Source organism: Melanerpes formicivorus, unplaced genomic scaffold, assembly GCF_026170545.1.
Source record: "Melanerpes formicivorus ecotype bairdi unplaced genomic scaffold, bMelFor1.0.p_v2 SCAF_21, whole genome shotgun sequence".
Taxonomy (NCBI): Eukaryota; Metazoa; Chordata; class Aves; order Piciformes; family Picidae; genus Melanerpes; species Melanerpes formicivorus.
In genome coordinates, this window is record NW_027142373.1 from 6,001,536 (window position 1) to 6,026,832 (window position 25,297).

The following is a 25,297-nucleotide window of genomic DNA, read 5'->3' on the forward strand; positions in this document are numbered from 1 at the left end:
GAGATAAGAACCATCGCCTGCCTGAGCTGTCTTTGAAGTCCGTATAACAAATACAGGCATTAAAAGCAATTTGCCCAGCTAAGTTCCACTCGTGCACAAGCCTGGAGCTCAAACCGCCAAGGGAAAACATTTCAAAGTTATCTCCTTTAACATTTTCTCAAAGTTTTACCTTTTTCACCACAAATGCCAATACAAAATCCAGCCTGTCTGCTCTTGGAGTGCCGCGTATTTAGCAAAGTCAGGATGTATAATGCTGTGAAAACTCTTTGCAGGCATAAGAACCCCCTAAAGCTCGTGAAGAAACAAACACACAGCCCCTTCTGCTTTCTGTCCCCCTGTTCTTTCAGACAAAGGCTCTGGAAACCGGACAGACACTTACCTCTCAACTCACCCAAAGAAAACCATTTCCCAAAAGATTGCAAGCAAAAGAAAAGAAGAAAAAAAAAACAACAACCCTCAGGGAAAGACAGCAAAAGACAGGCAGGGTCTACCAGGACGATTGCTTCAAACGCATTTATTCAGAGCTCCTGCCCCCGCTGCCTGTTTCCACATTTTATATAATTTATTTTGGTCACTTGGGTTGTTGTGGGTTCCCCCCCCCCAACCCTCCCCCCCCGTGTCATTTCCAAGACCTTTAAAACGCGCCTATTAACCTAACAGTGCCAGTCGTGACAAGGGATCCACACCGGGGGGGAACACCACCGAGCCGGCCGCTGCCCCCAGGATCATCCAACGGGACAAAGGCTGCAAAATAAAGCAGCTTCTCTCAAGCAGCAACTTTAACGCTCGAGTTGAAATGAAAAAGTTGTGGAGCGGGGATTTTTGTAAAGGGGGAGCAGGCAGGAGAGCTGTCCCCCCAAAACCTTCCGGGGAGGGACAGAGGGCTGACGGCACACTGAGCTGCCTCGGCACAAATCTAAGCTCAAATTCAAGTCCTCAAACACCCTTGGGGGGGGGGGGGGGGGGGCGGGGGGGGGGGAAGAAAAAGAAAAAAACCAACAACTTTAAATGGGTTTTATTTCTCTAAAGAATTACTTTTCTCCCACAGCATCTCCGGTGTTCAATTCTCATGCGCACACAGAAAAGCAGTTTGCTACCAAAGGTCCTGTCCTAGACAAGATTTGCGTTTATCTGCAGATAACCCCGGCGCTTATTAGTTCGCTTTTTTGTTTTGATGACACGAGTTGGGTCAACTCGGCAAAACTTTGGGGGAGAATTGAGGAGGAAGGATGAAGGGAGTGGGAGGCAACCTCCTTTCCCCTGCGCAGCTTCATCCAGCACAGGCTTCCCGGAGCCCGCCGGGGCACGACGAGACCGGGCCACCGGGCTGGAGAACAACGTTATAACGAGAAATAAAACCGGGGTGGGTGAAGAGACGGGGGCTGTTATAGACAGGGTAGGCTGAGCGGGGACAGAGGGGGGACGCGCCAGTGCTCACACACCACACCACACACCCCCCAAAAAAAACCAAAAAAACTGAAGTGAGTTTGGGGTATTTAGGGTATCATGCCCCTCCCCAACCCTCACGCACAGTCCGGGGGGGGGAGGGGGGAAATGGGGGGAGCAGCGATCACGGAGATCCCCCCACGCCACCCCTCCCTCTGTCCCAATCTATCCCATCCCCGCTCCGCGCTCCCCGCCCCCGCTGCGCCGTTCCTGGGCTTTTGGCGCCCCCTCTGGACGGCGCCGCGCACCGCCCGCCGGGTCCCGCTCCGGCTCCGTGCCCGCCCCACGGAAAACCCGCACCGGACTGTCTGTGGTGTGGGGGTCCCGCAAAGCTCATCCCGCAGCCAAACCGGGATACACCGCGGCGGGCGGAGCGGAGGGGTTGGGGAAGAGGGAATCCCTACGCCGCCGCTCGGCACTGCGCCCTGGCTGCCCTCCCGCAGCCTCCCCCCGCTTTGCGCGGCGCTGAAGCGGGCGCAGCGCAGCGGTGACGGCGACGAGGACTGGCCCCGCCCGGCGGTGGCGGCTCAGCCAATGGTGTCGACGCCAGCCCCCGGGGGCTGGCCGCCCATTGGCGGAGCTCTGCCGGGCCGAAATCGCCGCGCAGAGTATTTATTCCCGCGGCGCGGCGCGGGCCGCAGAAGCCGCGCTGGAGACCGGCGGGGCGAGCCCGGCCCCCGCTATCCGCACACGGCCCCCGCGCTACCCACTGACGGCCACCCGGCCCCTTCGCTGCCCTGCCCGGCCTCCCGCCACTGCCGCTCCGGGCTTTTTTGGATTTTTTCCCCTTCTTCCTCCCGTCCTTTTCTCTCCTGCAACCCGCAGAAGTCTCTGCCCCGGCCCCTGGTTTTATTTCTTTTTGCCTTAGAGGGGTTGAGAAAAATAATCATAAAGTTTTGCAAGTTTTTTTTTCCACTTTTCTCCCAGCCGGGCTTAACACTGGTAGAGACTTTGCTTTTCCAAGTTTTACTTTTTTTAACCCTTCCCTGACGCTCAGCCACCCCATTTTTCCACTTTTTTCGTCCTCTGCTCCCTCCTCTGCTACTTTCTCGCATGAATCTCCTAGACCCCTTCATGAAAATGACAGAAGAACAGGACAAGTCTATTTCCGACGCCCCCAGCCCCACCATGTCGGATGACTCTGCCGGGTCCCCCTGTCCCTCTGGATCCGGCTCGGACACGGAGAACACCAGACCCCAAGAAAACACCTTCCCCAAGGGGGACCCGGACCTGAAGAAGGAGAGCGACGAGGACAAGTTCCCAGTGTGCATCCGAGAGGCAGTGAGCCAAGTGCTCAAGGGCTACGACTGGACCCTGGTACCCATGCCAGTCCGGGTCAATGGATCCAGCAAGAACAAGCCCCATGTGAAGAGACCCATGAACGCCTTCATGGTGTGGGCCCAGGCGGCCCGGAGGAAGCTCGCTGACCAGTATCCCCATCTGCACAACGCTGAGCTCAGCAAGACCCTGGGGAAGCTCTGGAGGTGAGTGTGGAGAACGGGACCAGGAACTGGGTAGGCTGCAGCAGTCTGCTCCAGTCGGTACTAGCAGCCAGAGGAGGGACGGGATGGTTTAAAGCCTGGAAAACTCACTGAGAACTTTTGCATGTGCTGGCAAACTTGTTTGATGTGGGAGAAGTCAGAGAAGTAGGGGGAAAGTTGAGAAAGTTGTTTCCTTCTGGTCTTACAAGTGGTTCCTTTCCCTTCTCCTTTCCCCTGGGTGGCAGCTGGACCCGGTGGGCAGGAGGGGGCAGGGGGCGAGGGGTCTGTCCTGGCGTTTGTTTGTTTGTGTTCTTGGCCAGAGGAAATTAGGGTTTTCTCGATTGCATCAGCTTGGCCTGGGAGGAGAAGTGATGCGGGACGAGGGGTGGGAGGTAGCAAGAGCCGGGCACTCGCCCGCGATGCGGTGCCAAGCCCCGGGTGGGTGGGTGGGTGCGATGAGTGGTGCATGGCTGGGTGCCCTTCAACTTCCAAAATAAGGCAGGGAGGGGAAGAAAATAGAAGGAAAGTGAGTCACCTGGCCGCCTCTGACTGTGACTGCAGGAGGCGGGGGGGAAGGGGGGAAATATCCTAAACTTGCGGCTGCAGGAGGCAGTGAGCAAACCTGGCCCTGTCAGGCAGTGACAGGGCTGTCACCTAAACCACCCCAGGGATGGGACCTGCACCCTTGGAGGAGCAGCCCCTGCCATGGCTCTTGCACCTCATTTAGTCACTGAAGCAGTCCTGGGGGGCAAGAGCTGACTGACAACCAGTGTGTGCCCCAGACAGGGGGTTCAGCATTTGGGGGGGGGGGGGGTGGGGAGGAGGGAGGGGAGGGTGTGCATTGCTATTTGGGGGATGCAGGCAAGAGGTCTGGCTGTTAATACCATAATGAGGGCAACCAGTGATGACCCCCAGGAGCTGCAGCTTACCCCTCCCCTCCTGTGTACTCCCCTCAGGCTGCTGAACGAGAGTGAGAAGCGTCCTTTCGTAGAGGAGGCTGAACGGCTACGGGTACAGCACAAGAAGGACCATCCCGACTACAAGTACCAGCCACGGCGGAGAAAGTCGGTGAAGAACGGGCAGTCAGAGCAGGAGGAGGGCTCGGAGCAAACCCACATCTCTCCCAACGCCATCTTCAAGGCCCTTCAGGCAGACTCCCCACAGTCATCCTCCAGCATCAGCGAGGTGCACTCCCCCGGGGAGCACTCGGGTAGGTACCACGGAGTGTTATGGGGATGGGGAGCAGTTAAGTCACGGCTACCTAAGTCGCATCCCAAACCCGGCAGAAGCTGGAGTTGGGTAAGGGGTGGGAGAGAGACTGAAAAACAGAACGAAAAAGGGGTGGCTGCACGAGGAGAGGGGCAGAGCTGCCCTCAACCCTTGTGCTTAGCATGGGCACATAAATGCTCGCCCACGAGTGCCAGACCTTGCGGCTGCTTCCACCCCATCTGCCCGTGAGAAACACGAACTTCTGCTCTTTATCAAAACAAACCAAAAGATGGCCCCGCTCTCACGGGCGGTGTCTGAGAGCTCGGTGATTTTACTCGGCGCGATAGACGGGCACTGATAGGGCTCAGGGCTGTGCTCCTCGCACCTGGAGATGTTTGTGTTACCCTACGCAACTGCTTTCAGAAGCAACGCGCTGTTATCCACCCGCGGGTTAACGATTAACGCATTATCGGGGAGCCGCGGGTGCAAGGGGTGCCCGGCTGGCACGGGAGCAACTCCCCCTTCATGTCCATGCTCTTTCCTTCCTCCCGCAGGGCAATCGCAGGGTCCCCCCACACCCCCCACCACCCCCAAGACGGACACACAGCCGGGCAAGCAGGACCTAAAGCGGGAGGGACGACCTCTGCAAGAAGGTGGCCGGCAGCCACCCCACATTGACTTCAGAGACGTGGACATCGGCGAGCTCAGCAGCGATGTCATCTCCAACATCGAGACCTTTGACGTCAACGAGTTCGATCAGTACCTTCCACCCAACGGCCACCCGGGGGTCCCGGCCACCCACGGGCAGCCCGGCCAGGTCACCTACACCGGAAGCTACGGCATCAGCAGCACGTCGGGCTCACAAGCCGGGGCTGGCCACGTCTGGATGTCCAAGCAGCAGGCGCAGCCGCAGCCCCCACCGCAGGCGCAACCAGCAGCGACGCACGGGCTGCCGGCACTGAGCGGCGAGCAAGGCCAGGCACAGCAGAGGACACACATCAAGACAGAGCAGCTCAGCCCCAGCCACTATAGCGAGCAGCAGCAGCACTCCCCGCAGCAGATCAACTACAGCTCCTTCAACCTCCAGCACTACAGCTCCTCCTACCCCACCATCACCCGCTCCCAGTACGACTACACCGACCACCAGAACTCCAGCTCCTACTACAGCCACGCCGCCGGCCAGAGCAGTGGCCTCTACTCCACCTTCACTTACATGAACCCCACGCAGCGCCCCATGTACACCCCCATTGCAGACACTTCTGGGGTTCCCTCCATCCCCCAGACCCACAGCCCGCAGCACTGGGAACAGCCCGTCTACACACAGCTCACCAGACCCTAAAAAAGCCATTAGAAAACAAGAAAAGAAAAAAAAAAATCTTAAAACCCATCAAAAAAGCACGAAAGAGGGCAAGAAGAAGATTAGAGGAGTTCCTCGGACCTGTTCTTTCTTTGCAATTAAAATAACAATTAAAAGAAAAGAGGCTGAAGTTGAAGCTGGCAGGGAGGAGAGCGCTCCTTGAGCCTTCTGCACTACAGCATCCTCCAGGAAGTGGCTCCAAGACCCGGCAAAATTAGGTACAGACTTTGCAAGGACTGGACTTCTAACTCTGCTTCCAGGGCACAACGTGGAGACGAAATTTCTTACCAACCAGCTCGGCTGTCCTGTTCTCTGGACTTTTGTGATGAGTTTGTTTGTTGGTTATTTTTTTTAGCAGTAATTAAAAAAGAAAGAAAGAAAAAGGAGAAAAAAAAAAAAAAAGGGGGGTGGGGGGAGGGGGTTAAAAAAAAAAAAGAGAGAGAAAACTCAGAGTCCTCTGTGAGGAATATTCTCTATTTTAAATATTTTTTTAGTATGTACTGTGTATGATTCGTTACCAATTTGAGGGGATTTATATTTTTAGAGATTTTTTTTTTTCCTTTTTGAAATGCTCTTATTTTTCCAACAGCTTAAAAAAAAAAAAAAAAGAAGAAAATGACACTTAGTGGAGCAGCCCTAGGGGTGGGTTTTTTTCTCGCAGCCAGAGGTATTTTTGTATAGATAAGTGTCTGTCTCTTTTTTTTTTTCTCTAAAAATAAAGAAGGGGGGGGGTGGGGGGAAAGAAGAAAGCAAAGCAAACGAGCTCTGAACTGAAACAAAGCTCTGTGAAGTGGCCAGCATCAGGCCGAGCGATGCTGAGCATGCGGGGACGACGACGAGCATGGGAGAGGCTTTATTTTTCTAACGAACTAGCAAAAACCAGCCAGCAGATTTAAATTCTTTTTTTTTTTAAACTTTATTTTTTAATAACCTTGAGCCTTAAGAAAAGAAAAGCAAAAAAACAAAAAAAAAAAGGGAGGGGTGGTGGTGTTGTAGGGGTTTATTCCTTTTTTTTTTTTTAATTAAAAGAACAGCAAAAAAAAAAAAAACACAAAAGTGCTGTTGAGAAGCCTTAAAACAGCCCTGTGATAATCATTGTCCCCTGGGGCTTGGGGAGGGGGGGGGGGGGGGGGGGAGGAGGCTGAGCTCTCCCAGCTCCAACCCACCCCTCATAAACTCCTCGTTCACCCCAGGCCTGATGCAAAACCCGTCCAGGAGCTCCCCTCTGCTTATGGGACATCACAGATACATTAAATTATTTATTTTGGGAGAAGAGCAGGTTTTTTTAATCACAACTTTATTTTTTTTTTGGGTGGTTGTTGTCGTTGTTGCTTCCGACCTTCCTTCTATTTTAAGTCCTTTCCAAAGCCAATGCATTTATTGGAGCGTTATTTGGAAGGTAACTGTGCCTGTTAAATTATGGTTGAAAATGTAACCAGTCCTTTATTTATCTCTTTTTAATTCCTTTTGGTGGTTTGTTTTTTTTTAATTGTTGTTGTTATTATTATTATTCTCTTGTTTGGAATCTGTGTCCTGGGTTTGTACAAACTTATGCTCTTCCTTTATTACTTCTTTTTCGTTCTCCTCCTTGTGTCTTAAAGGAACAAACTGGAAAACAAAACACACACACAAAGAAACCAACAAAACAAACCGTTGTACAAACGAAAGGATTGCAAATGTAGCGTATCACTGAATCATTTGCCTTGTTTTCTGCCTCAGCTCCCTGGGACACACCAGCTCACGCGAGGATGAGACCCAACGTACCGTTTTAGCCTTCCACCCATTCCCCTTCTCCTCCCCCCCCCCCCCCACCAAAAACCCGGCGGGGGGGCGAGGTGGGGGGTGGGGAGAGACACTGACTTTGGTGAAGCTGTGGCTGAACAGTTTGAGGATTGCTTTTTAAAAAAGACAGCAGACTCTTTTTTTATTTAAAAGGAAAAAAAAAAAAAAGAAAGAAATGATGATATATTTGTTAACAGTTGTTGGGTTGGGGTTTGGGTTTTTTTTTGTTGTTGTTTGGTTTATTTTTTTTAGGGATTCAGTAGAAGAAGAAGAAAAAAGAAATCTTAAAGCACTCTTATAATATGGCATCTCTCTATTTCTGTATAAAAGCAGATCTTTTTTTTTAAAGTATTTCTGTAACTTAAAAGCCCTGTCATTTAAAAATCATATTTTTGTCTTTAGGTAAGTTTGGTTTGCAAAATCCTTCTCTTTGTGGAACTTACCTTGGTTTGTTTTCTCTTCCTTTTTATTTTATTTTGATTTTTTTTTTTTTTTGTATATTATTGTTTGCAATAAATATACATTGTATTAAAAGTTACAGCTGCCACCGCTGTCTGATTTTTATTAACAGCAAGGCTAAGGCCATGCTGAAGTCCCAGGCTGGTTTTGGCTTCACCGAGGGGACTTGGAGGGTCCCCTCTCTGCTTTTATAACACAATTGGTTTAGTTGAAAAAGGTCTTTCAGATCAGTGAGCCCAACCAGTACCTAATTACCACCTCTGGTGCCAAACCATGTCCCTCAACACTCCATCTCTTCCAAACACCTCCAGGTCCTGAGCACAGCAACCAGAGACTTGAGAAAGGGAAGCCTTGGCAGAATGTTAGGGAAGCAACAGGATATGGAGATGGACAAAATTTAACTCAGCCAGAGAGTCAGTTCCAAAGATGATAACTAATCTCCAGCCATCCCTGAGCCAGACTGGCTCTTGCCCCTGTCTCCAGTGAACTGTCTGCTCTGAGCTGCCCTCGACTGAGAGAATGCTGAATGTGAGCTGAGAGGAGAGGACCTGTCAAGGGGGAGCTTGGGGTTTCCAGATCATTCTAATACAACTGCTGAAATTCTCACAGAAAAGGTGAAATCCCCTGAGCAGCTGGGACATGGATTATTCTTCAAGATCAGTGTCCTACAGCTCTCCCACAGCCCCAGAGACACTGCACTGGCATCCCAGTGAGGAGACACACCCACCTCAGTCCATCCAGGCAATGCTTTTTCTATCAAACCCACCCCAGAAAAATTACTGCTCCAAGCCTGCATGCTCCATGGGGACATGCTCCAGTCCATGGCTTTGCCACCTCACCCCACCTGAACCTGCAGCACCCCTCTGCCATACCCCTGCCCTGGAACATAGCTGAGCTGAGCTTTACCAGTCCTGGTAGACTCCAGCACAGAAGCAAGCTCCCACTGCTGGTGTCATTGCAGAGGTTGCTGGTGATGGCACAAGCTTGTGTGGGTTCCCTCCACAGGCACAGCTTTTCACATAGGAAAAACCCTGCAAAAATGTCATAACTTGACCCAAACTTGGTGTGGAAGACACAGCCTCGTGCCACAAACTCAGCACATGGCAGGACATGGTTTAATGGACATGGTGTCTTAGGTTGAAAGATGTACTCAGTGACCTTAGAGTTCTTTTCCAACCAAAACAAATCTATAGTTCTATGACATCTCAAGGCACAGCCCAGAGCTGGGGTCATGTTAATAAACCCTGTCAGACCGATATGATCAAGCATGACTTTGCCCACAGTTGATCCTCTCCAGACTCTTTCCCTGTCTGAGAAGTCAAACCCTGAGCCCAGCAGCAAGATGCACTCCCCAGAGCAGCCAAGATCCCCATGAGCACCTTGGGGCAGGGACACTAGTGACTACAGCCCCAGCACAGAGCATGAAGAGCTCAGGATTGCAGTGCAAAGCTTCTGCACCATTGTAAAATATTTACTCTCACTACAAGTAACACTTAAGCCAATTAACTGAAAGGGATTCATTTACTCTGTGCATTACTTAAGGTCAGTGTCACTATTTACCTGTGCAGTCAGCCACCACGGCCAGTGGGAACACGTCAGTCCCAGCCATTTCTCCACAGCATGTGGTGGGTCCCCCCTGCCCTGATCTGACTTTGCCCACTGCAAGTCTGGGCTTTGCTGGTCCTTTGGGAAAAAGAACAAATGCAGCTCCTGGCGTTATGGTGAGGAAGCACCCGGGAGCCCCAGTGAGAACTTGGCAGGCCGGGAGCAGCAGCCGGCTGCAGACAAACCATTCAATAAACCAGTTAATGTCTTTCTGATGCTCGTGTGGGTGGGTTGGGCTGTTACCCAGCAACAAGCTGGAAAACCTCCCAAAACCAGGATAGCCTTTGTCTGACTGACTCTCCAGGGGTCTGGGCCAGGAGGGACCCTTCACATCGCCCCCCCCCCCCCCCCCCCGCCCTTTGCACTGGGTGCGGCAAGAACTGGAGGGTGAGAGCAGGGCAGAGCCAGGACGATTCCAAACAGGCAGAGCTGCAATGAACCCCAGCTGCCTTCGGGGTCCACAATGGCATTTCTGTCCCAACACAGCCTTTCTCAGCTCCCTTCTCTCTCCCTCTCCACCTTCCATCCGGAAGCATCCCAGGAATATCTTCCTCACATGAAACCAAAAGTGCAAAGCTCGTGACCCAACCCTGGACCTATAATTTCTGCACTGTTTACTTATGGTGTGGGCTTTAATGCTCTTGGCCTCTGTTTGGGAAAACCAAGCTGGCCGTGGGTCCCTGGGCAGCTCCAAGCTTCCTGCCCACCCACTGCTGGGGCTCTGCCCCACTCCAGGGGGCCGAGGAGGACAGAGAAAGAAAAATGCTGGAAAAGCTGCAAAGCTTCAGGGCACTTTGTGCTAGAAAGCAGAGCAGGAGGGGTGGGGGGGTAAGAAAATAATAAATTAAGGGAACTCTTACAATGCTGCAGGGCAGGTTTGAGCTACAGCAGATAAGAGCAGGCACAGGGGCAGATGTGCACTGGAGCTGCTGCAATGCTGCACGGCGGGTTGGGGAGGGATGCAGGCAGGACAGGTTGGGGGGCACTGGCGGAGCCCCACCCCCATCCCCACCCACCCCAGCTTCTGCTGAAAGCTGGTTGGGGTGGTGGAGGGCAGAGCAAGGCCGAGCCATGTTCCTGGCTGCTTTCCCTTCTGCAGTGCCCTGTTTCGCTTTTGCCAGGAGTTTGCTATCTTCATCAGTTCAGAAAGAAATTTCAAAAGCAGTGGTTTTTTTTAAGAAAGAAAACGGGGAGAGAGTTTCAAAGCAGTCCTGGGGAGAGCCATGGCACAGCCCCTGTTCCCTGCCAGGGTCCCTGTAATGCCCAGTTGTGCCGGGCTCTGCAGCCGGGAGGCTGCAGCCACACGCAGCTCTGCGAGCCTGCCGCCCGCAGCCGTGTCAGCTGCTCAGAAATGCAGCCTCGGTTTGCATTTCCTCAGCCAGCTGTTCATGTTGACATCGCATGAAAGCTAGGGCTTTCTCCAAGCGAGGAGGCAAGATCGCAGCCGGCTGTGTGCTGGGATCCTGGGATCGGCTGACGCTCCTGCCCAGCTGCAGCCTTTGGAGATGGCAGGGTCCATACATCACGGCAGAGCAGCGCCCGCTGCCAGCCTGCAGAGATTTGCTAGGGTTTCTCCTTCCCTTTTTTCAGGGTCAGGTTCCAGGAATCAGGTGGTTAAATGAGATGGAGATTTAGATGTCAAAGTGAAAAGAACAAGCTGGGTTTTCCCTTGCATCTCAGATACTCAGCAGCTGGGGCTCTCCAGTTCCCTGCAGGCAGTTGGTACCACCCCTGCAGCAGTGGCCCAAGAAGGGGGGACAAATGTGGGTCCCTCTTTTCCCATCTGACACCAGCAAAATTTGACTGTGATGCTTGGGCTGGAAGCTGTGAAGATACACCCAACTGGCAAAGATGGGGAGGGAGGAGAGTTTAGAGACACAAGGCACGTACAGGTCCAAGGAGTCAGACAGGATGCTGGGAAATAGTATTAAACATCTGCAGCAGAAGCCTCCTGCCTTTCAGGCTGTCTCTCATGATTAGAGCACTAGTGGCTGGGGATGTGGTGCAGACAGGATTGGTGCAGCTCAGGAACTGGATGCCAAGGATCCACCATGCAATGCTGTAAGCCACCAAGCCCCTGCTGTCCTCTGCATTGCCCCCAGCCAGGCTGCTCACTCTCACCCAGGGGCTAAACCCACCTGCAAGGACAGTCCTGCACCCTTCCCACCCAGGACCACAACATGTGAGGGAAGACAGAAAAAGGCTCCTGGTCTAGGAAGGGGAGACAAAGTCACCTTCATGGCAGGATTAACCCCTCTGGAGCCATCATTGAGTGGCTGCTCACAGCTCAAGCAGCAAAGCCCAGATTCATGAGCCCCAAAATCTCCAAGGAACAGGCCACAGACACCAAGCCACTCGCACCCAGCCTGGGCACAGACATGCCGTAAGTGCTACTGTAATATAAAGAACTGATCCTAAGGTGCCTTGGGAGCCATAAAGGCCTCAATTGTTAGCTCCTTGGGTCAGAGCCCACCTCTTTACTACATGTTTGTACAAGGACTACTCTAATGGGGCGCTGAGCCGCAATTGGGGTCCTGAAGTGCTATTGTAATACAAATACTAATCATGCAATAGCTGTTATACAAGCAGCCCCTGCTCAGGGCTGAGCTCTGAAGGCTCATAAACCAGGCAAGGCTCTATTGAAGTCAACAGGAGCTTGGCCCACGCACGGGGAGCTGGATCAGAGCTGCTCAGCCAACCCTGCGGCTGTGAAATTCCAGTTTAATTCTGCATGTGTGCGTGCTGCAGTGTGTGCAGGCACACAGAGACTGAGCCCATCGATGGTGAGGAGCTGGAGCTCTGAGACATACTGTTTGTAGAGCTCAGGTGGGGAGGGGAGCCCTTTCCTTCATGAAAACAGAGTCATGTTTATAAGAGGCTCAATAAAACTCGTTTGAAATAAGAAGGAACAGTGACTATAGGAAGGGAAGGGAAACAAACCTCTCAATTCCCATTTCTAATTAATTACCTGCCTGGGAGCCGCTCTCAGTTTTCAGTGCCCAAAACATTTTACATGGAGAAAGTCTGAGAGCTGGCTCTGTGCAGCTTACGAGCGTTGCAACCGCAGCACGCCGGGAGTGCAGACGCAATAATGCAGCTCTTCAGCACGACACAGAGAGGTGTGACCGGGTCCAAGGGCTGCCCAAGCCAGACAGATGCAGCCATTCAGCCTGGAAATAAGTAAAAATTTAACAAGGCCATAGCTCTGACTTTGAGGAAACCCACAGGCTGAAGAACATGCGGCCATCCTGAGATGACTGTGTGCAGAAAACACCCATGTGGTGTCAGGGCTCCAGAGGTGCCAGCCTAGCAACCAGCACCCAGCCTCGCCCCACTCCATGCCCTGAGTTCCGGCATCACCTCCATTATCCTTCTTAAAAATCCCATTGGGATTTGCAGCCACAGACTCACAGAATTATTGAGGCTGGAAAAGACCTCTGAGATCATCAAGTCCAGCCTCTGATCTAACCACATCAGCTGAACCATGCCATCGAGTGCCACATCCAAGCTTTTCTTAAAGACCTCCAGTGGTGGCAACTCTACCACCTCCCTGGGCAGTCCCTCTCAGTGCCTAATCACCCTCTCTATGAGGAAGTGCTTCCTATTGTCTAACCTAAAACTCCCCTGGTGCAGCTTCATACTATGCCCTCTTGTCCTGTCTCTAGTTGCCTGGGAGAAGATCCTGACCCCCACCACACTACAACTTCCTTTTAGGTAGAGTCCAGATCCATGATCCAATTTCCCAGTGTTTCAGGGGACTGGTTTAGTCTCCAGCCTGGAGTTTCCTTTGATACAAGGTGAAGTTTCTCACTGCTGGGAAGGATTTAACCCTCAGTGCTCATGGTGACAGCTCCAACGTGGTTCTCCAGCTCAGCCTGGGTCAGGACAGCATTCCTGCCCAGCAGCCCTGCCACATCCTGTGCACAGCCCAAGATGTGTCAGAGAGAATGGGAAAGAAAAAAGCTTTCCATTTGATTTTTCCTTCCCCCAATGTGGGGATTAATTACACGTGTTGTTTGGGCACAAACCAACTATCACCAAGCAAATTCTCACTCCATAAATTTTCAACTGCTAATAATAAGGCTGGACAGGAGTTTTAAAGCTTCAGTAGACAGTTTACAATTAACCTACTCCTGTCAGCTGGAAAATCACCTTACAATGTAATTCCAGTTCACGTCTGCCTCGCTTTGAGTTAGAAACCGCTTCTGAAACCCAGTAAATGTATTGTGCAGAGCCAGGAGGAAGGCCCAAGGGGCAGAGTTTCAGCCCAGCCCTGACCTGAATTTCTCCTGATGTTGGGGCAGATTTTCACGAGGCAGCCAGCCTAGCCCTTGAGAGCTGGAAACCAGCCTCCTCCAGTTCTCAAGCTCTTTGAACTCACGCCAGTTAAGTTTTCATCATCTGTTCCAAAGGGACAAAATCTTGGCACAACACACCTTTGATTTACAGTTGCAATGCAGGTGAAGGAGAAGATGATGCACATTTTGAAGCCCCAAGCTGTCTGAGATGCACAGGGGAAAATAACCCAATCTCATTATGCCACAGAGCACAGGAACATGCCCACTGCGTATGCCCTGTTGCCTGCTGACTCTCCATGGGCTTTTTCCAAGCTGGGAGGTGAACTCCCTAAGGTGGACCCATCATCCCAGTGGTTTTGTCCTGTCTGAGCCAAGCTAACCAGGTACACGTGGACATCCCAGCGGTGTGACGATGGGATACATTCTTGTAACTCAGTTGTGTCTTATACCCTCTTCTCTCTCTTTTACCAGCTCACTCACAACTTTTGGAAGATAAAGAACACATTAACAAGAAAGCACTGAGTTTTTTTTGGTGAACACCACCTGCATTTAGGGAAGCTTTGACATTCAAAACATCCTACATGGCGCTTACGACCTCACAGTCCGCAACTTTGACTTTGGTCCCTTGCCTTTGGCCACAGCCACAAGGGTGAAGCTTCAAAAAAAGTCCCATCTGAAATATCTTTTTGAAAGCCCCACTGGTGAAATGCATTAGTGAGGAGTAAGTTGGGGGGTGGGAGGGGGGATGGGAAGGCACCCAGTCATTTTCTGTGATTAAAAGGCAAATTTTATTCCTCTAGAAACTTGGAAGCAAATGTGGCGTTGCTATGGTTTCACACCCACTGGCTGGAAATGACAATATTAGCAGGGTGACCTGGTAATTAGAAACTGTGCCCCCAGGTCAGACTGGGGAGAAAATAAAGAGAGATTACGGAGTCCTAAAGACACAGCATAATGCTGCGGGCTCCTGGGCTCCCTACCTTTTATAACCGGCCCATTTAAATGCAGATTATGACTTTCCACCTGGGGCTGCTAATCTGTCTCACAGCCAGATCAAACAATAAGGCATCTCTCCACACTGTGGGGCCAGGGTGCTTTGGAGCTCAGTCTGTCATCAGGTCTGTCAGTCTGTCTATCCCCCTTTTCTCAGGGTAAAACCCAAAGTTTTTCATTCGCAGATGATTATTTTTCCACCCTGGATGTTTACGTCCTCCCCTCCCTCCCCCAGACCCCAAGGATTTGGAGCAAACCAGGCTCAGATTTTCCTCTTGGTGATGTAAACCAAGGGGGAGCAATCAAGCTCATTAGCACTGGGCTGGCACACACTCAGTTTAGGGAGGAGAAGGATTATGCACTGGCACTGAGATAGCAGGAGGGTGATTTCAAGGAAGCAGGTGGCTCCTCTTAGCCCAGCATCCCTATAATGGCATGAGGGAGACTTGAAGGCCTACAGTCACTCTCAGCCCAGTAGTTTCTGCTGCTCTAACTTGGTGAGGGTAGCTAGATAGATGTAATCCCCATGCAAGCTACACTGACCTAGCACCTGGGCAATCCCACAATGATTAGATAACTCATGGGAAGAAGCAGCATTAGTGTTGTAGAATCATAGTCTGGCTTGGGTTGGAAGGGACATTTCAAGGTCATCTAGTCCAGCTCCCCTGCAGTCACAAGGGACATCTGCTACTAGAGCAGGTTGCTCAGAGCCCTGCCCGACCTGACCTGAAATGTTTCCAGGGATGGGGCATGTACCAGCCCTCTGAGCAACCTGGGCCAATGTCTCACTACCTTCATTGTAGAACTTTTTTTCCTTAGACCTTGTCTAAATCTCCCTCTTTTAGTTTAAACCCCTCACCTCTTGTCCTGTTGCCACAGTTTGGAGAACATATTTCATACTGAAGGATGGGGAAGAGAAACCCTGTGTCTGAAACAGAGTGGGATACCTTCATATCAAAGCAAGATAAATTCTCCAGCTCCAGCACTTGTTCTGGTCCTCAGCTTACCTTAACCACCTGCCTGATGGCCCCCTTGGCATGCAGAAATGTGCCAAAAGACCTACCCTGGCAGAGTAAGCATGGGTCAGCCCTACCAGTTTCAGCAGAAGGTTACTTAACCCAGGGTCTGAACACGGGAAAAGCAGCCAAGGTGGTTTCAGCTGTGTTTTCTTTGGTGGCAGCTGCTGGTGGTGGCTGGGTGGGGACTGTCCTCACCCAGGTCTCACACTGGTATAGAAGAAGGTTGGAAAGAAACAAGGCAGAAGTAATCCCTGTAAGCTGGACATTTAAAAACACGACCCCCGTTTTAAACGCCGACGGAGAGGGTAATGCCAATGTCATTAAAGCCAGATGACTGCAGCAACACCAACTGAGAGGGAAAGGTTTAAGCTCCTTAGAATCTTGCACCTGGCACTTTAATGCTCTTCATTTTCACTCAGTGAGAGAGCACTTCAATGGGGACTAATAACACCACCACACACTTAGCAGCCTCCGTCCATGTGTCTGTCGTATATTTTCTCACAACCCAGAGCAGGTGTCAGGTGCCTGGTCACTGAGCAGCTTCTGCAGCTCTTCAGAGAGCCAGGAATTTTGTCTGCTTTTCTGAAGATGCCAGACTGAAGGCCTCAAGACCCAGTTTGTCCTACCATCAACCTGTGACATACCCTGGTGTAAGATGTGGGATTTCTAGGGCCTACAACCTTGCCTTGGATGGATAATTAGCATTTCTGTCACTTCATGGTCCTGGTAACCCAAGCTCAGACAGCTCCATCCATGACCAGTTTCAAATATTCCCTATTCTAGGGCCACTTCAACCTTGTCAAAGCAGGAAAAAAAGATAATGCCCAGAAGACTCAAGACAGCTTAGGATGCTGTCTTCCTCCTGTATCCCACTCTTTGCAAAATTATCTTAGGAAACACAGGAACAAAAAGCCAACAGAGCATCCTGGAAAAGAACCCAACTGGCCCTTGGGAAGATCAGTCTCTGAATGTAGCTGTGGCCAAACCCCTTCATTTCCAGCTGCCTTTTCTTCAGTGGTAAAATAGTGATTGCTCCTTGCAGCTATGCTGGAGTAACAAAACAAGGAAGATGAGTGAGTGCTGGAGTGCAAGGCACTGGAAACACAAGAAAAGCAAAACCGGATCCTCCAAGCCTTTCCATGCACATCTCTGGCATCCAGGCAAATCTGAGCTCTTCTGTGCCTCAGTTTCCCCCCTGCTTGCCCACACAAGATGCAGCTGCACTGCTCTGCAAGCCCAGCTCTCAGATGACAGCTGGAAATCAGGGAGACCTGGTTTTACAGAAGATCATTGCAGGTATCAGCACTGCAGGAGTAATTTCAGTCACCCCAGCTGCCAGCACAGGCACGTTAAACCACACATGGTTTAATGGCCTTGGTGGCCTTAGATTGACAGTTGGACTTGGTGATCTTAGAGATCTTTTCCAACCCAAACAACTCTGATTCTATGATGTCTCACCACTGAGAAAAGACCCCAATAAAAAGCCAGAAGTGAGCGTTATTAGCCTCATACTTGCTTTCCTCAACCCTTTTGCTGCCCCTCATCCCTTTTCCTCGCCCCCAGTCCTCCTCCCTTCCCAAACTGTCATGGTTTATTTTGTTTGGGTGGATTTTCTTTTTCTGCTGTCCCCCCACCTCTCGCAAACAGATAGTTTTCCCATGGAGATCCAGCCGCTCAGTGCCCATTAGCATCCTTGTGCATAATTAGAGCCTGAGGCATTGTCATGCAAAGCAGCCTCGGATGACAACACTTCAGCCCGGACGACGCAGAAATGCTGCGAGGAAGTTTCTCACACTGGTTTTAGCCAAGGCAAACTGGACTGTGCACGGGTTTGAGATTTTAATTAATCGATGGGTGCTGGGATCCAGAGCCCCATCTCTCCTGCACCCACTCAGCCATGGGCATCACATTGCTGGCCAATACTTTTAGCTGGTTAAAATAAATTGAACCCCCACCCCAGGCAGCCACGGGGATGACAGGGCTCAGTCAGTGTCTCCATCACAGCAACATGGCTCTGAGGTCCTCTGTCCTCAGTGCTCTCCCTAACATCTCAGACATAGCCCAAAAGGCTTTAAAAAGCTTTTTCTGCTCCAAGTCAGTCACCTCAGGGGTCATCTTCTGGCTCCATAAGCCTGACTTGTTCTAGCTGGTGACTAGTGGCATCCCTTGGGAGAGTTCATGCAGCATGATGATAGTTGGGGGAAGATGGGTGAGCTGGTCCAGAACAGCTCATTAGAGAAGACAGGCTCAGAATCACAGAATCAAAAAGGTTGGAAGAGACCTCCAAGATCATCAACTCCAATAGATCACCTAACCCTAACTAACCAACTAGACTATGGCACTATGTGCCTCATCCAGGCTTTTCTTAAACACCTCTAGGTGCTGAGTCTGGCTCACCAAAACCTTCCCCTTCCCAGCTGCTGCTGCTTTCCCATTCCTTGTGCAGCAGATGTGAGCTGGTGGATGTGTGTGAAGACACAAAGACAGAGGAACTTTATCTCCCCCAGGGTCAGAAATGCTACAAATTAGGAGCAGATTTTCAAATACCTTCAGCAAAGCCAGGGGCAAACATCCCTGCCTACCTACCCTACTGAGAACAGCCACGTTCACCATATGGCAGAGCAAGAGATCAGCTCATAAAGGGAGAATAAAGGTAAAATCATAAGGAGGCTCTAAGAAATACCCAAGTCCCATTTTCAGAAGGGATTTAACTTCTTAATGGGCAAAGTCCCATTCTCTTGCAGTGGGATTTGCACACCATGTGCTACAGTCACTTTTGCAAAGAGTTTAAGAGCCTCCAGCTGGAAGATTTTGCTCCAAGGGAGAACATTTAGAATCATTTCATCACCTTCTCCCCCCTCTCCCCCCAAATGCTCACTGGAAAAGAACACATCACTTTTGGTCCTCCCTGCCCCACACCTGCCTGGAAAGGTTTTCCAGCATTTTGCAGACCATCCCAAGCTGCCTGTAGCTTCTGAGCTCTTAACATTCACAACCTTCAGGTTTGATTGTGGTTGGAGGGGGCTCTGGCCCATATCTGAGCAGCACCAGGGCCTCCCTCAGAAAATGGATCTAAGACTTGCTCCATGCTGCCTGCAACATGCTCAGTCTGAACACAGGCAGCAAGGTGGATGATGCCCAGCTCAGGCAATGCCTCCCTCCAGTCATGGACCCCTCATGCCCTGCCTGCCCGTGGCAGCTCCTTGCTCTGCTGAGTTCTGCCCTCATGCCCTGTGTCACTGCAAAGGTGAAGGCAACCTCAGGACCTGCATCAGGCTGCACTTACATCCTTCCTGCCTTCCCCAGCATGGTTTGGGCAGGTATCTTGTGCACATCTATTCACAAAAGGTAGCTTCCCCTCCTCAAGCAGCAGCACAGGTACAAGCAGCAGCACATGTACGAGCAGCAGCACAGGTATGCAAGCAGCCTCTCTCCTGCCAGCTCACTGCCCAGGGTCCCAAAGGGACATCCCTGTGAGATTACTAACCATTGAAGCAGCAAAGGGTGTTTCTCCATGACCATCAATACACAACAAAATAAACCTCAAATCCTGTCTCCACAGCCACTCCTGAATCATTAGTAACTTATCCTGGAGTGCTGTCTGTACCTCCAGTGAGTCCAGCTGCTCCCAGTGGGGCTGGGGAGAGGGGTTGGTGCTGCAGCAGGGGCTAACTGCAGGCAAAGAGCCATCCCAGACTGGGTATCCATTCCCTTCACTGAGATCTAGTAAAAAGCTCTCAACAAGCGCCACCAAAACTTGATGAAACATCTGAGTTGAGAGCAGTTCTGGGCAGCACAGTTGGGTAATTGAAATGTGTTGAAACAATTTGGGATGCTTCTCAGAAGGTCAGAGATTAATACACCTGGCAGGTCTAATCCTTCCTCGAAGCAGCACCCTGCAAGTGCTTTCCTCTGCTCCCAACACGAACTCCTCTGCTCCTCCACCAGCTGACGTGCATTTTGGCACCAAAGTTTCAACATCTTTTCATATCCCTTGACATGCTTTGCCAGCATTTTCTATAACAGTAACAAGAAGCCTTTTGATACAGAAATTTCAGAGAGAAACTGAGGCAAAGGAGGGCTGTGGAGAAGGGCAGCATCTGTTTTGAACTGCTCCTGGTTATTATTTTATTTGTTCTTCCCCCTCCCTCTCACAACAGTTCCTGCTCAGCGAAGGACAAAGTTGCAAGCATCATGCATATACAGCACAGGAGGCTTCCCAATGCATGGCAGACAGGACCTGAGCATCCCAGAGCTTCCCACCCTTCACACCACAAACATCACCCTGACTCAGGATCCCACTGCAGCAGGCTGACTTATAGCAGTTGTGGTCTCAGGAGTGATGTTTGGAACATTTCTGAGGTGCCCTGGCTTTAACTGTTAACTTCCAAGCTCTGCTCTTTGGTTTCACCCTGGGAATTCATTCTCCTTTAAAGCAAAGCCCAAAGCAGTGGCATTTAAAATGTGGCAGCAAAAAGGAGCAGGCATGAGTCAGCAGGGGGAGGACAGGGATGTGTCCTGACCACATCCCCCGAGGATGCCAACACCTCATATGTCCACCTGGTTGACCTCAGAGCTGTGTTGGTCACAAAACCAGTGGATGCAGCCAAAAACACAGCTGAGGGCCACCCTGGCCTGCAGTGGGTCATTGCAGGATCTGGTACTCATTAACAGTCCCACAGGGCTCTGTGTGCTTGTGGAACTTCCCCCTGCCTGACCCTTCCCTGCAGGGAAATAGAGGGGGGAAAAAAGCAGCAGTGAAGGAACTGAGGGTGCTACAAACTCTGGTGTGTCCCTGCCTGCATCCTCTGCTGCTCCCACCCACCCTAAAGCGAGCAGAGCTCGGCCGAGGGGACACCGTGAGCAGCCTAATACTGATTGACTGCTGAATGCCAGGGCTGCTGCTGGAGCTGCCCGGTAGGAGCAGGCATTGGACACGGTGCTGGAGCAGCAGAGAGGAGAGCGCCTCAGCCGCAAGACGCCGAACAAAAAAAAGCCGCGATGGATCCTCTCTGAAGGTGGCATCGTTTTGTTCAGCCATCACCAGGGGCTTTGTGCTCTGCTTGCCACACGCAGGCAGCCATCAAACTGCCCCCCACGCCGGCAGGCTGCAGGAAGGCCACACCTCTGCAGATGCTCGGGGCCGGGGAGGTCAGGCATCGCTCCTGGATGGAGCTCCCTGGCCTGTTTGCTTTGCCTGCCCCCAGACCTTGCCACAGTGAGGCAGGCAGAGCCAGCAGCTGGGGCTGACCTAGCCAGTGACCCATAACCAGCCCGGCCCAGTCCCTGATTGCAACCTTCTGGAGGGGGCAGCAGGTTTAATGTGCTCCTCCAGGATGGGGAACATGCCCAGAGGAGCCGCCAGCAGTGCTTCCCCTCCAGGTTTGGGTGGTTTGGTTGACAAGAGCCTTCTGCAAAGGTGGGCAAGGGAGCATGGGGCAGAGGGCAGCATGGCACAGTGCCCAGGTGTAGATCTCAGAGTGTTTCCTAGGCATAAATTCAGCCAACATTGTAGCCTAACCCTTGGTGGGGAGGATGAGGGCACTGTCTCTCCCCGAGGTGTCCAGAGCAACAATGGAGTGGGACAAGGCCACACTGGGGACCCAGGTCATACCTCTCCAGGGACAGCCTCTCTAGACCAGCTGACAGCAGAGACACAGAGCAAACCCAGGTTTGCTGCCCATACCAACTCCTGCACATCCCCTTCACTGGGCCACCACTGCAGGGGAGATGATGGCCAGGGAAGTGTCCTGGAAGTCTCCAGTTCTCTGGGACACTTTTCTGCTTCCCTGACAGGAGAAGAGATCACTGATCCCTTTTACAGCTCTTGGGATTTTTTTTTAAGAGCCCTTTCCCCACCACCTCTTTGTTTTCCTTCCTGCAAGGTTTCTTGCCTGGGAAATGTATTTGCAGCAGGACAAGAGCTCACTGGGGTAGATCATACATACATGGTCACGTCCCACCACAGGGCAGAAGGAGGTTGGAAGGTGGAGTAGAACCACCCAAATTCCCCATATTCTCCATTCACTCTGGAAAAGTGAAAATATAACCCAGGGAAGTGAAATGCTCCCTAAAGTTGCCTCTCCAGCACACTTTAATTCCAGCAGCTCAGAAAATGACAACTCTCTGTTTAGACTTTCTCCTAATTCATATTTCATATGGGCCTCTCATAATCCATACTCAATCCATCTTCCTTCTTATTTGTTTTCTCTTTCCCCCTCTTTTTTTTTTTTTTCCTCTTTTAACCTGTTTAATCCTTTTAAGTTCAAGGATTTGAAAAGTAAATACTATAAAAGATGAAAGGTGCGTTAGAGGAAATCAACTTTGATAAGAGGCTTTTATGGCTTGTAAACCTTATTCCGGCCCTTTGGCTTGAAAGGCAACACTAATTTTAAGAGCTTTATGCAAGCCTCACGTTGAGCTTGGGGAAAAGGAGAAGGAAAAAAAAAGAAGAAAGAAACAAAAAACACAACCAAACTGTGGCAGCCCAGAAATGATGGACACCTGACTAAGAGTCTCCTCATCACAGCACGCCGAAGGCTTCCTGAACATTGGACGACCAACACCAGGACAGTTCTGGGCTTTTTGTTTGCAAGAATCCAAGCAGCAAGCAAAGCAGCTTATTAAAGGAGGACAAAAGAAAACCAAACAACTGAACAACTAAATATTAGGATTAGTAGCACAACCCTGAATAAATCGCTGCTGCGATACATTTCCTGAACCGCAAGGCTGTACCAGCAAAGCATTGCCTCTCTGACCCACCCCTCCAGAGCAAGGCAACCAGTGAGCAGCACACCTCCAGCAGCTCCACACCGTGGCCCTGCTCCACAGGACCTCTGCCCAGGTGGAAGTAGCGCTGAAGGTGTTAAACAGCCCCAGCTCCACTTCATAGATAGGCTTCAGGTTCCCCATGGCCAGAACACCGGTGAAGTTAGGTCACAGCTTGGCAGAGCTGCTCCTGCTTGGGGCGGAAATGTGGAGAGCACAGATTGCGTAAGAGGAGTGTTTGGAGCCGGAGATGTGTTGTTTGACAAACACACGACTGCATCAGTTGTTTGAACACAGGCCACAAGGCTCAGAGGGAAACATCTGAGCCCATGGACCCAAGCTCAGGCCAACACCTCTGAGTGGTGGACATCCTGTTCCAGGTACCCAACGTTGAGGTGGAACTGGAGAGCCACCACCCTCTCGCTTCCAGCAAGCCCTCAGCACTGGGCACCACCAGCAACACCATAACCCTCTTTGACTGGTGGGTGACTGCATCACTTCCGCATGGTCTCTGGAGGTGACCACTACTCAAGGCAAAGCCCCAGCTTTGGACAAAGCTCTTATAATTGCTCCCTTCTGCTTTGAGAAATGAGGCTGCCTGCTCCTGCATGAGGTCCTGGCTGTGAACCACTCCAGAACGGATCTCTGCTGGGGGCTGAATAATTACCCTGGGAGAGCGAGCGGCTGCAATCATCATTACCTAGAATGCTGCTTGCACAGAGACAGACTCAGTGCTAATTAGCATCACGTGGGAGGATCATGCAAAGCATTATTATGAGGGAAATTAGCTGCAATCCAGAAGAGGAATATCTACCAGGAGGGCAAGGCTGGCTCCTCAGAACACTGCTCTTCCCAGATGGGCAGGGAGGTTTAGTGGTGTCCAAATATCACAGCACTGGAATAAGATCAGCTCATGAGGTGAGGGAGAGCAACTGGCTGAACATCAGCTTATCACCTTTCAGATACAGGGCTAGAGACTCTTTCTAGAGCCAGGAAGGGTTGGAATTAGTTTGGTGGCATTTACACAGATTCCTATGGTCTGTGGAGCATGCCAGGAGGTGGTTATCCCCTCCCACCCCATACCACACACAGTGATGTGCCTTTGGCCATGTGTATGGACAGATTGGCTATCTCTGTGTGCCCTTCATACCGGGTTCCATTTCAGCTCAAGGCTTTGAGGCAAGTAATTATTATTAACATGACAATAAACCCCACCTCCTGCAGACACTTGCTGCTTCCACAGATCTCCAGAGTGAAGAATCTGTAGATCACCTCCTCTGAAGTTTTAGCCTGAATTTACATCAAGAACTACCACAAAAGAATGGAAATGATAAAAATTCTACTCAGCCACCACACATTTTTTCCAACAAGCCCTGCCTGTGTTTTTATGATTGCCTGATGCAAGAAAGCTCCAACAAGAACACAATGATTTTCCAACCAAGTCCAGTGGAGACCTTAGACCTTGAGTCCTCCATATGGCAGTTTGGCCATGGTGCCAAAGAAGGACAGAGCAACGAGCTCCAACACCCCAGCAGAGAGGATGCCTTGATGGACCCCGAACTGTTGGGATCTGTGGGAGTTTTGCACACAGACTCTGCTGCTGGTGGGTGCTGCTAACGAGCAACACCTTCCTCCCGAGCAGGCTGAACCTGATCTCTCCTCTGCAGGGCAGGGGAGGCACAAACCGGAAGCACCACACAATCTTCAAACTTAAATATTTTCCAGTCTAAATAAGCAAAATGGATAAAAAGTGTGAGAAAATGTGAAAGACAGGCGGAGAACGCAGACTTAGAGAGCTTAAGGGATTTACCCCAGCTGCTGAAAGGGGACTGCCAGCCGGATTTCTGGATCCCAGATCAGTTTGATCCCAAACCCTTTCACGCGCCACCACCCCAGCCATCCGGAACTGTTCCTACACAAAGGCGAATCCCAACTGCAATTCCAATCTCTTCGAACCACCAAACAAATACTACATGGGACCACTGCAAACCTTCTCCTCTCCCCAGGTCAGAACAGGGATTACTGCAGCTGAAGGTGTTGAGCCCCTGGAAGAAATGCTACTGGGACACACAAGTCCATTCCTGAGGAACAGATTCTTGGAGTTCTACCTCTCCCATGGGGCTCCTGCATTTATTCCCCTCGTTATTGGGTTTGGGGTTTTTTACTGGGAGGAAAAATCTGTTTGCAAACACTATAATGGAGCAGTTTTCACAACTGAAAAATGCTTCCAGCTGAGACTCTTTTCATCACCAATCTGACATCCCCTGCAGATCTGCAAAGCCATGAAGCATCTTGTTAGTACGCTGGACCGAAGCAGCACAGTGGGCTAGAAATTACAACAGTGAAAATGGTTCAGCTTTTTCCCATTATCCAGGCTGAAAAAAAAATGCCAGTAAATAATAACAATAATGAAAACAATCAAGGGAAAACAGCTAAGGACTTTTCCACAACCATATGTAACAGAACTATCTTGGGAAAGACTTTCCATCTCAACCCAGATGTCAGGTGTTACACCAAAAAAACTCATCAGACCTAGGCTCCATTATCAAGGTGTTGTTTGGGGGTTTTTTGAGTCAGCCAGCAATAGGGTTACTGATTCACAGCAGTGTTAAGCAATACCAAATCTCTGGCTAATTTTCACCTGAGAAGCATTTTGAGCAAGTTGGCAACTGAAATTCAGAGCCACACTCAGGTGGGAGTGGAAGAGGAAATGAGATACAGTGTATCCTGTGCCATCCCATGCACAAGGACTGAGATGGGATGAAGACACTTAGCTGCCACTCACCATGTCCCTCATTCAGCCAGATGGAGAAACCCCAGAAGCCATCAAGCTATGCAAAGATGAGGTGGGAGAAAAGTGGCCTCCACTTATGGAATAGA

General features: G+C 50.9%; 1 protein-coding gene across 1 annotated transcript; it reads left to right on the top strand.

The window, feature by feature from the left end:
- Positions 1-2,081: 2,081 nt before the first annotated feature.
- SOX9 (SRY-box transcription factor 9) lies at positions 2,082-5,900 on the top strand. The gene is made up of 3 exons (XM_068151175.1): positions 2,082-2,930; positions 3,884-4,137; positions 4,691-5,900. The coding sequence occupies exons 1-3, from the start codon at positions 2,500-2,502 to the stop codon at positions 5,473-5,475; spliced, it is 1,470 nt and encodes a 489-aa protein (XP_068007276.1). The 5' UTR covers positions 2,082-2,499; the 3' UTR covers positions 5,476-5,900.
- Positions 5,901-25,297: the final 19,397 nt, after the last annotated feature.

Coding starts and splice junctions, on each gene's coding strand:
- SOX9 (XM_068151175.1), top strand. CDS start 2,500: ATGAATCTCCTAGACCCCTTCATGAAAATGACAGAAGAACAGGACAAG. Junction 2,931..3,883: donor ACCCTGGGGAAGCTCTGGAG/GTGAGTGTGGAG, acceptor TACTCCCCTCAG/GCTGCTGAACGAGAGTGAGA. Junction 4,138..4,690: donor CTCCCCCGGGGAGCACTCGG/GTAGGTACCACG, acceptor TTCCTCCCGCAG/GGCAATCGCAGGGTCCCCCC.